At 37.3% G+C, this 12,282-nt stretch overlaps 1 protein-coding gene across 11 annotated transcripts in view; it reads left to right on the top strand.

The window, feature by feature from the left end:
• The window catches only part of NEK1 (NIMA related kinase 1), a 198,792-nt gene that overhangs the window by 26,009 nt on the left and 160,501 nt on the right, over nt 1-12,282 (top strand). For all 11 annotated transcript variants that reach the window (XM_074040755.1, XM_005556282.4, XM_074040756.1 and 8 more), the window contains 3 exons: nt 826-1,026; nt 5,503-5,563; nt 9,363-9,514. In XM_074040755.1, coding sequence (XP_073896856.1) covers nt 826-1,026; nt 5,503-5,563; nt 9,363-9,514 — 414 coding nt within the window. The remainder of the gene's footprint in view (nt 1-825; nt 1,027-5,502; nt 5,564-9,362; nt 9,515-12,282) is intronic.

The raw sequence follows: 12,282 nt of genomic DNA, 5'->3' as shown, positions 1-12,282 counted from the left end.
CAGATGTTTCTATAAGATTGAATTTACTCAGATGACATTTAGGAGAGCTCAACATTTAATAGAACTTTTATAATCACTGATACCTAATTTATAGTACATTTTATTTTCTTAATGTGTATATTAAGATAACATTGTACAATTGTTCTGTAATATTTTAGTGGAGATATCAAAAGTTTAATATTGCCCTCTTTCAAGACGAAATCTTCAGATTTTAAACTGCCCCACCTCTTGTTTTCTTTTTACTTTAAAGTTTATGTTGTGTTTAATTCTGACATATGTATTCCTATTAAGATATTTTTATACTGCTGATTTTCATAGCTTTTAGGAGCATCGCACGCACACAAAATAGTGAGCATTGTCTGAAAGGAAAGTATTAGTAGTTTTATTTATTAATTTTCCCCCAATGCTTTTAGTTGTGTAGTTAATTTCTTGTTCTAATCGTTACAACAGAGGCACTAAAAGGCAGGTCTTAAATGAAGACCAGCAGGTTGTTCTTTTTCTGTTTGTGGTTCTTTGGCCCTAATTTTGCTACCTCTAAGGCATAACCTTTCACCATTTGATTATTGTCATAGTTTATGAAACGTTTATTTAATACATCCCATCTTTAAATATTTTAAATAAGTAAAAATTACTCTTATTTTGTGAGGGCTGATATTAATTTATAGATAACCAACTAAACTTTGCTCTAGAAAACATATTCTAATTTTTTGGAAGAGGATGTGTTTCTATTCTATATTGGTAGGAAAAGAACTATTTCTTATTACTGATATTCTCAGTTTCAATTTATATATGTTTCCTGTATGTTATTTATTTTCTGGACTTTAGTTTGAAGCTGGCAGTATGAAAAACTTGGTACTGAAGATAATATCCGGATCTTTTCCACCTGTGTCTTTGCATTATTCCTATGATCTCCGCAGTTTGGTGTCTCAGTTATTTAAAAGAAATCCTAGGGATAGACCATCAGTCAACTCCATATTGGAGAAAGGTTTTATAGCCAAACGCATTGAAAAGTTTCTCTCACCTCAGGTATGTTCTTTTTCCTTTAAAATTAAACAGTAGGGTTATGTTGCTTAGCTAGAACATGGCCTCCAGTGTTGAGGAGAGCACATCTGGACCTTGGGGGAGTGGTGTGCCTTTTTCAGACTAAATTAGTGCCACTTTCCTTTCCGTGCTCTTTCTTTTTCTTCAGATGAGAGTATTGCTCTGTTGTGCAGGCTAGAGTACAATGGCAAAATCATAGCCTACTGCAGCCTCAAACTCCTGGGCTCAAGCAATCCTTCTGCCTCAGCCTCCTGAGTAGCTGAGACTACAGGTGTGCACCACCACACTCAGCTAATATTTAAAAAAAAAAAATTTTAGATACGGAGTCTCACTATGTTGTCCAGGCTTGTCTTGAACTCCGCCTCAAGTGATGCTCCCACCTTGGCCTTCCAAAGTACTGGGATTGTAGGTGTGAACCAGTTCTCACAGCCTTTCCATTTTTATGTAACTGTTTTGTTAATGTTTGCTTTCCAGTTATGCAATATTCCTCTTTTCTCTGGATTTCTAACTGTAAAATTACTGAGCATTTCTATGCTTCACTTTCCTCACCTGTGAGCAAAGGGATTATTGAATGTATCTGTGAGGTTGTTATGAGAATTAAAATTGATAATACACATAAAGTGCTTAATGTCTAGCATGTAAGTGCTCAAAATATTTAATGTCTTAAATATTACCTACATATCAATGTATTTTACTAATACACTTTTTTTTTTTAATTCTTTTTGAGACAGGTTGTAGTTCTGTTGCCCAGGGTAGAATGCAGTGGCATGATCACAGCTCACTGCAACTGCCACCTCCTGGGCTCAAGCCATCCTCTCGTCTCAGTCTCCCAAGTAGCTGGAATTATAGGCACATGTCACCATGCCCAGTAAATTTTTGTATTTTTTGTAGTGACAGGGTCTCACCATATTGCCCAGGCTGATCTCGAACTCCTCAGTTCAAGTGATCTGCCCACCTCGGCCTCCCAAAGTGCTAGGATTACAGGCATGAGCCACCATGCCCGGCCTATAAATGTATTGTTAACATAATCTATATGATTATAGTTATATTCTTTTTGATAGGAAATGACTAGAAACCATTTATATGTAGGTATACTAGATTACTGACTCATGATTTCTCCTTTAGTGCACACATAGGTGCATAATTGTTGAGTTTAACTGAATTTTAATTCCATAAGATTTTTAAAGCAATCTATATCAAATCAGTTAGCATAAGTTATAAAAATGTGATCACCTGAAATTGGAATTGTTTTACTTTTCTGGTTTAGTGCGGCCTTTGTTAAATAACTGTTAACCTCCAGTAAATAAGATATTCAGCAAAACTATAGTTTTGTTATTACTTTTATATGCTCATGGAGGAGAAGGAAGTATCATATGTCCTTCTGGCTTAACAGAACATGCATGTGACCAAATACTCTTCAGAAAACAGAGATGTTGATTTTACTGTTGCTACCAGGAGAATGCATTAGTATGCAAGAAAACCAACTAACATTTGGAGATTAAAGGTTACTTGTATAGGTCATAGCAACAGCCTCTGAAACGTGGGTGTCTTACAAGACTCCTTTGTTATAAATAACGTTTGCGAGGACACTTTTATTATGTAGTGTACTATTGTTTTTTTGGCAGCCACTAGAGAATAAACAATGACTTCATTTAGTCTTGCTGAGGTTTCTCTCTCCCCATACCAGGAGTTGGGACATATAGTCTCAAGGCTGAGGTACTGGAATTTAGCTAGCTAGCAATGAAAGAGAAAATATTCAAGCTTAAAATGTGCAAAACTTATAATATGAAAAGAAACAAGGGGAGATTGTGATTATTCACAAATGGAATATTTGACGTTATGTGTTAGTATATACATAGACCCTACTTGTTACTATTTAAGCACCACTTAGATTTCATTCTTCATGAAGACCTTTATCTGCTGTTCCTCAGATTTATTTTCTACTATATATCACTTGTTGTTTAAAGATAAAAACCTTTATCTGCTGTTCCTCAGATTTATTTTCTACTATATATCTACTTGTACTTAGGTGAGACGCTTTGTGACACTTTTGTCTGTTTGTTTGTTTGAGGATGGAGTCTCACTCTGTCACCCAGGCTGGAGTGCAGTGGCGCAGTCTCAGCTCACTGCAACCTGCACCTCTGGAGCTAAAGCAGTCCTCCCTCCTCTCAGCCTGCTGATAGTTGTGATATATTTTTTTAAAGACTATAACTGTGAAACAATTGATGAGCTTTACTGTAACATATGAACTATTATTTCCAGTATCACTATAATGCTCCCTATCATTTTAGTACCTAATCCTCTCAAGACCATCAGCCATGGTTGATAGGGCCTAGTTTTTAGTCTTCTGCACTCTGGCAACATCTTCCTGGATATGGCTTGAAAAACTATGGATAAGTTCTGATTCATTAGGAATATAGGGGCTGTCCAGTGGAATGCTCTGTGACAATGAAAATGCTCTATATCTGCATGTTCAATGTTGCAGCCACTAGCCACATGTGGTTAGTAAGCACTTGAAATGTCCTTGGTATAACTGAAAAGCTTCATATATATATATATATATATATATATATCTTAAATTTTAATTCAAATAGGTGCATGTGGGTAGTGGCTACTCTATTGGACAATACAACATAGGGATTTCAGGATCTTCTTGGATTCTGTATGTCCCATCTCTCAATTCACATGAGCATTACCACAGGAAAAGAAAGACTTCTCCAACAGTGGAAGAAATGATTCGATTTAGGGACAAGATTGAGATCATAAACCACCTGTTTTCTTCCAAGAGAAAGAAAAGGAAAAAAAATGCATTTTTTGAGAAGGGAACACACATTCACATAGTTGTCCTAAATTGCCTGTGAGCCAGACTTGGCTGTTACATTTGTCTGCTAACGAAAAGGTTCTCAAACTTGAGCATGCATCAGAATCACCTAGAGGGCATTGCTGACTCTCACCACCACAGTCTTGGTTTCAGTAATTTTAAGGTGGAGACTGACAGTTTGCATATTTAATGAGTTCCAGATGATGCTGATCCTGCTGGTATGAGACTATGAGAACTGCTCTAGGGGTTTTCTTAATGGAAAAAACGACCCCCTCGGATCAAGTATTTTTTTTGCCTATCGGAGTGTCTGGACCACTGTTACTATAGGAAGATTCTCTCACCAAAGCTCAGTTCTCTTGAAAAAATAGAAAATTCACTTGCCTTTGCCTTTCCTACAAAGTAAGAAAAAAAAGCTTAAACCAAGTTAGCTCTTTGTTGGTATCATAGTTTTGAACTTAAGGAGAGAAAAATATGGAGTAAGGAGAAAAAATTACTTGCAGAAAATATAAATGATTTTTGTTCGTGATTTATAAATATCTATGTTTATAAATGCCGGAGAATATATAATGGAGAGTTTATACTAATATTAGTATATAAATGGAGACATTTGTTAAATTAAGAATATTTACATATTTATCCAATAACTTAATAAAATTAGTTATAATTTATAATTATGAGTTACAAAACTCATTGGAAATGTTAAGCAGATTCAGAGTAAAGTTAAAATAACTGAGAGATTACTAGATAATTTATTTTGATAATGAAGTGATTCTTCAGTAGTTTTGAAGAAAATGAAGGCTATGGATGCACATAGAATATAGAGATTTTTCCAGATAGGTAGTTGTGTTAAATTGCTGAGAGATGAAATAGGCAAGTAATGTATGGATGCCTACCTTGCTCATTAGATTAATTTGAGAAGAAAGCCTCTATCTGGAGAACTAATAAATTTGTGTCGGGCATGGTGGCACATACCTTTAATCTCAGGACTTTGGGACACTAAGGCAGGAGAATCACTTGCTCCCATACATTTGAGACTAGCCTGAGCAACATAAGGAGACCCCCATCTCCATAAAAAATATACCAAAAAAAATTTTTTTTGAATCAGCCTGGCATAGTGACACAGGCCTGTGGTCCCAACTGATTGGAGGCTGAGAGATGGGAGGGTTGCTTGGGCCTGGGAGGTCAAGGCTGCAGTGAGCCATTGTTGTCTCACTGTACTCCAGCCTGAGTGACAAAGTGAGACCCTGTCTCAAAAACATACACCCATAGATACATACATAAATAAGATTGGGAGGGAGTTAGCATGAGAGGAATTTATTGAATGGATTTTTTTAAAAATTTTTCTTAATTTTTAAAATAGAGATGAGATCTCACTGTGTTGCCAGGGCTGACCTCTAACTCCTGTGCTCAAGTGATCCTCCCCTCGGCCTCCTAAAGAGCTGGGATTTCAGGCATGAACCACGACACCTGGGCTTCCTTTTTTTTTTTTTTTTTTTCCTTGACTTGGTTTTAGTACAGTTTGGCAACATAAATATTACTGAAAAAGGGGAAAATGTATTACAATTAATGGGTAGGTTTTTTATTTTGAAAATGTAACATCTTTTCTGATTTTTTTTTTTTTTTTTCTCTTTCAATCTAAGCTTATTGCAGAAGAATTTTGTCTAAAAACGTTTTCAAAGTTTGGATCACAGCCTATACCAGGTAAATGAAATCTGATATGAAACTTTTCATCTGTTTGTGGTAATCAAACCTAATTAAACTGGAAATATATGTTGATATAGTAAGTTGGGATAATTCTAGGATAAATTTAATCCAGAGGAAATGCACCTTAGAATTATTAATGATTTATGGCAATATATAGTTTCTTAATAACAACATTCTCATTTCTTGTCCATTTTATTTAAATGAAATCTGGCCTGAAATCTTATGTCTTTGATGCCTAGCTGATATTTTGAGAATGTTGTTATAGAATTATAAAATGTTCAATTTTGGTGTAAATCTTCATATAAAATATTATCTTTTTTTTTTTTTTTTTTTTTTTTTGAGATGAGGTTTCGCTCTTGTTGCCCAAGCTGGAGTACAGTGGCGCGATCTCGGCTCACTGCAACCTCCGCTTCCTGGGTTCAAGCGATTATCTTGCCTCAGCCTCCCAAGTAGCTGGGATTACAGGCATCCACCACCAAGCCCAGCTAATTTTTTGTATTTTTAGTAGAGATGGGGTTTCTCCATGTTGGCCAGGCTGGTCTCAAACTCCTGACTTCAGGTGATCCACCCACCTCGGCCTCCCAAAGTGCTGGGATTACAGGCGTGAGCCACCACACTCAGTCATAAAATATTTTCTTTGAGAAATATTTCATATTCTGAATTTTTTTAAGTAAGTGAATGTGAAGTCAAGCACTTTATTAAAGATAGGTTTTATTTTAAACAATGTGACCAGTGGTATTAGAATTGTTGTAAGATTATGGATATGGTTATATACTATGTGTGTGTATTTAGGTGTATCTATGTGAGAGGGAAATTATTTTTTTCCTGAATAGAATGATTTCAGAATGGATTTCTAAAATCAATGAAGTTATTTAATACGTGAAGGGTATATTGTTTTTCAAATGTAATTCTTTATACTACTCCATTTTGAGTTTGGATAAATTAATAAAAATAGATATCATAAAAATGAGCCCATTTAGCTAGAAGTGGTATGACAGTGGGTTCTCAGGAAGGCAAGCTACATTTAGCCCTTCTTTTTTTTTTTTTTTTTTTTGAGATGGAATCTTGCTCTGTCTCCAGGCTGGAGTGCAGTGGTGCAATCTCAGCTCACTGTAACCTCCGCCTCCCAGGTTCAAGGGATTCCCCTGCCTCAGCCTCCCAAGTAGCTGGGAATACAGGTGCCCGCCACCACGCCCGGCTAATTTTTCGTATTTTAGTAGAGATGGGGTTTCACCCTGTTGTCCAGGATGGTCTCAATCTCCTGACCTCATGATCCACCTGCCTTGGCCTCCCAAAGTGCTGGGTTTACAGGCGTGAGCCACCTGCTGCATTTCGCCCTTCTTAAAGACCCTTAGACATCCTCTCATTGCAGAGACCACCAATCCCTGGGAAGTCAACTTACTTAAACAGAATTTACAAGAGACCAAGAATCGGCATGATTTCTCTGGGCAGTGGACAATCAAGCTTCGTAGAAGTCATATCTTAATCAAAAGGCTCCTTGTCACAAAAGCTAGAAATACCCAGTGTCAGCATGTTCTTTCCATGTGGATAAACCCATGTGGGAATTAGAAAGTAATTTGTTGTAAGAGCATTTGGTTGAATGAAATGCTTAATAGGAGTAGTATTACTGATAAATACTTTGTGGCCTCCAGTCCCCTATGTTAAACTTCATGCCATAGGTAGCCTTGTCACTGATCCTGAAAAATGCCCTAAAATCAGATAGGCAGTTCTTCCTTTTCTCTGGAAAGTAGATGGGACTGTTCATATCTGTTTCTTAGAAATCTTTATTTTTTATGCTTTTGCGCCTCTAGCCCCTTTTCTGGCATACACTCTATTTCTTTGATTCTATTAACACATTTAGCCAGGTTGCAGTATTGTGACTCTGTGTGTATATGTGTATGTGTATGCTCTAATTTGATTGTACAGTTGAACTCTCGAAGGGAAATCTTTTTTTGCTCATGCTTCCTGGTTTCTGGGTCAAGATGCAGTTGGAGTATGTGTTTGGAAAACCTTACCCTGTCACATCGTATATCCCATATTGTCAACAAAAATTACTTCTGAATCTCTAAAATGCCGACTTAATGGCTTATATTGTTTTTATTTTTAAAAGTTTGCTAAATTATATGAAAAATATTTATTATAAAAATGTTTTAAAAGAAATAAAAATTACCCCAATTTTAACACACACTGTTATATTTGATATATTTTTCTGTGATAATATGTGCATAATAACTACAAATTGAGAATGCATTATTAGAAGTTTTGTTTCTTTTAATTTATACTATTATATGATGAACATTTTCTATTACAATTACATTTTTTTTGAAGAACTGAGTTTAGCCCTAGGATTTCATTTTAAACCAGTTAAATTTTTTTCTCCTTCCCCCCCCTAAAAAGGAAGAACACTTCTGGAAGAAATTGATTTAAATTGATAAATTGATTTAACACATTATAAAATCCTGAGCTAGAGAGCAGTCTGGAAGTGGAAGAAAGCAAGCTGCTGCTCAGGCTTTAGAAGAGTTTGAGCAGAGGGGTATCTTGGCAGATAATAAAAATAAGAAAGGGAAAGAGGGTTTCAGTAAGTGTTTATATAGACTATACTCTGACTTCTTTTCATATCCTCCAGAGATGTGAGTAAATAGAAGAATTTTCTTTTTATTACCTTAGGATGCTTTTCTTTAACTTATCCCTTCTAAGACTGAACCCCATGTAGGCTTCAATAAGGGTTAAATACATAATACTGTAGGGTTTATTCTTGTGCATGGAGTTTCTCTGATTATTTCTTTAATATCAATTCATAAATAATATTCTTAATATAGATTGCTCTCCAGAAAGTTTAACCAATTTATATTTCTGCCAGCAGTCTATGAGGTACCCATTTTGTGGAACCCTTAGTGATAATGATTGTTTTAAGATATTTCTTTTTTGAAGGTCTGTAGGTATAGATACCATTCACACATTATATGAAGGAAAAAGTTGCTTATATTGATGTAATTAATGCTTAACAGTTGCTCTTGATTATCTTCTGATTTTGAAAGTAGTTTCTAAAATGTGAATTTTTAAAAAATTATTTTTAACAGCTCTATTGTTACATAACTCACATACCATACAGTTTATACATTTGGTGTCTACAATTAAACTTTTTTTTAGCATATTCATGTTTAAATTATTTTTAGTATATTCACCAATACGTGCAACCATCACCCACAGTCAATTTTAGGGATTTATTTTTTTATGTTAAAAACTTCAACATGCCGGGCGCGGTGGCTCAAGCCTGTAATCCCAGCACTTTGGGAGGCCGAGGCGGGCGGATCACAAGGTCAGGAGATCGAGACCACAGTGAAACCCCGTCTCTACTAAAAAATACAAAAAATTAGCCGGGCGCGGTGGCGGGCGCCTGTAGTCCCAGCTACTCAGGAGGCTGAGGCAGGAGAATGGCGGGAACCCGGGAGGCGGAGCTTGCAGTGAGCCGAGATCGCGCCACTGCACTCCAGCCTGGGCAACAGCGTGAGACTCCGTCTCAAAAAAAAAAAAAAAAAAAAAAAAAAAAAAAAAAAAAAAAAAAAAACTTCAACATGTTAGAGGAATTTGGCTTTTAGCTTCTGTCAAAAAGTGACTTTAGGGTAAAAGAGTTAAGGCATTAGTAAATACTAAGGGATGAATTAAGATATTTGATAGAAAGTTTCAAATACTGTCAATGATTATGAAAATTAAACTGTGCTATCTTGAAGAATTCTGAAAGTAAAGAGTTAATGTAAAGAACTTCAGACAAAATTCTTTGTATCTTTTCGTTTAGCCAAAAGACCAGCTTCAGGACAAAACTCGATTTCTGTTATGCCTGCTCAGAAAATTACAAAGCCTGCCGCTAAATATGGAATACCTTTAACATATAAGAAATATGGAGAGAAAAAATTATACGAAAAGAAACCACTGCAAAAACATAAACAGGTATGATCATGTTACAGACCGTGTGTTAATAACAAATTCAATTCGATCTTATTTCATTGCAGCCCAATTCAGTTACCTTGATATTATAGGATTGCTTTTATTAAGTTACCAAGGAATGTCCTCCTTCTGTGTTTTACCAATCCTCTAAAACTGAGAAGCCCTACAGGAGTCATAAAAAGTCATTAAGTAAATATATTAAGTAATATAATTAGTGCAATAAAAAGTGAGTGACATTATAAATGAAATAACTTTTGAACAACCTAAGCAGAGCCGTTTGGGTTCGTGCATAAATGAAATAAATACCTATGACGTTCTTGATAAAAATCTGGAAATATTTGGTATTTGAGAATTCACAGTCAGATAAACAGAATCATAGAGCTGGAAGGAATGTGATCATGTAATCTACTCTATCATATTTCAGATGAAAAATGAAGGCCTGTAGAATTTAAGCAACGTGCCCAAGAACGCAGTGATAGTTGCAGAAATTTGACATTTTATGTCAGTAACTGTATGCTTTGGTATATGGAACTTGTTTCATTTGGATTACATACACATACATATACATATACACAACCTTAGATATGTATGTATACACACTACTGTAAGATAAAACTTTATATAGTAGGAATGATCAGTCACTTGGTTTAAAATCTGTCATAGGTCAGGTGTGGTGGTTCACACCTGTGATCCCAGCACTTTGGGAGGCCAAGGCGGTTGGATCACCTGAGGTCAGGAGTTCCAGACCAGCCTGGCCAACATGGTGAAACCCTGTCTCTACTAAAAATACAAAAATTAGCCGGGTGTTGTGGCGCACACCTGTAGTCCCAGCTACTCAGGAGGCTGAGGCAGGAGAATCACTTGAACCCGAGAGGCAGAGGTTGCAGTGAGCCAAAGATTGCGCCACTGCACTCCAGCTTGGGTGACCATAAGATTCTGTTTCAAAAAAAGAAAACCAAAAATAAAGAAATTTAGCAAAATTATAATAATAAAATGACAGATCGTAAAAAAAAATTTTTTTTAAGCATACAGTAATAGCAGATACAGGAAGCAGCTGCTATTCCTAGTGCTAAGGCAGAGTACCCAAAGAAGACACAAATTTTAAAAGAAACCCTAACCCCATCCTGAAGGCTGAGATTCAGACCTTACTGGGTAGAGTATGGCAGTAGCTGACTCGATGGCACCACAGTGTGGGGCTGGCAAAGAGGAAAGTGTTCACTGTGGAGCTGACGAAACTCCCTGTGAAACTGCCTGGAGTGTCAGTAGAATGTACTGGGAAGCCACTTGAGGAGGGACTGAACTCACTGGGAAGCCTGCTGGGGTGCAAGTGGAACTGGTCTGATGCTGCTCTAGCTGGGATGCTGGCTGAGGCATCAGCAGAACTCTGTGGGAAGCTGTTCTTGCAGGTGCTGCTGAAACTCACAGGGAAGCTGGTAGGGGCACTGGCCAAACACTCCTGGAAGGTGCCTGTAGGGGTGAGTGCTGCTATGTGTCCCACTTGCTGCAGTAACAAGAAGAAAGGAAGCATACTAATCAGGAAGAGAAGCTTCTTCCTTTGCAGTGACCCTCTCAATTTTACTGAGAAAGCTTAATATTGTGTTAGCAATCAAAGAGGAAATGTTTACAACGTCCAGCTCTAGCATCACAAGCTGGACAGTGAAGAGTAGATTTGGAGCTGAGGGGCAGTATAACTGGCATGCTGGTCTCATCTATCTTTAAAAAGATGTATTCAAACCTGAGTGGGCCAATTCCATCTTACCCTTTTATCTGTCTTTACTTCAGTCACCACAAGAAGCCTAGGACTCCAGCTTTCCCTCACTGCCTAAATTCTCCCATCGCTGTAAGACTCTGGTCATACCCTGATCTGCCCCCACCCCCTGCATAGTTTTCTATAGGTTGGTGCAAAAGTAATTGGGGTTTTTGTCATTGAAAGCAAAACCCCAATTACTTTTGCACCAACCTATAACCTCTTCCCAGAAAACTCTCTTATAGTACATTCTTGGCAAAATCCACTGTATTTTAAACTTCTAAAAATGTCTTCACCTTTTTTGCTTGAAAACCTGGTTTGTCCGTGAACGCACCGTTCTGCAGCTCTCTTACATGCTGGCTGTTTTCTCTCTCATTCCTTCATACTGAGTGAGGACATAGGATGACTTGCTTTTCGTTGCCAGACTTTCCCTGCTGCCTAACCCTGCCATTCTCTTCATCCCTCTACCTTGATGCTTTTGCTACCAGACTGTATCACCTACTGCTCCTCTGTGTTAGAGTCATTTATAGACCCTTGTCTTTTTTTTTTTTTTTTTTTGAAACGGAGTCTCCCTCTGTCGCCCAGGCCGGAGTGCAGTGGCTCAATCTCACAATCTCAGCTTACTGCAAGCTCCGCCTCCTGGGTTCACGCCATTCTCCACCTCAGCCTCCCGAGTAGCGAGTAGCGGGGACTACAGGCGCCCGCCACCACGACCGGCTAATTTTGTTTTTGTATTTTTATTAGAGATGGAGTTTCACCATATTAGCCAGGATGGTCTCGATCTCCTGACCTCGTGATCCTCCCGCCTCGGCCTCCCAAGGTGCTGGGATTACAGGTGTGAGCCACTGCGCCCAGCCAACCCTTGTCTTTTGAAGAGTTTAACACCTGACTCACTGTCCTTCCAACATTGTCATAATTCTTTACAGTTTTAGTATAAAAAAAGATGATACTTCCTATAGAATATGGCCTTTTGTTTTCATTTTCTTTCTTTCTCTTTTCTTTTTTTTTTTTTTTTTTTTTTTTT

The sequence above is a fragment of the Macaca fascicularis genome, chromosome 5 (assembly GCF_037993035.2).
Source record: "Macaca fascicularis isolate 582-1 chromosome 5, T2T-MFA8v1.1".
Classification (NCBI taxonomy): domain Eukaryota; kingdom Metazoa; phylum Chordata; class Mammalia; order Primates; family Cercopithecidae; genus Macaca; species Macaca fascicularis.
The sequence above is the reverse complement of the archived record's forward strand: the minus strand, read 5'-3'. Positions and strand labels throughout refer to the sequence as shown.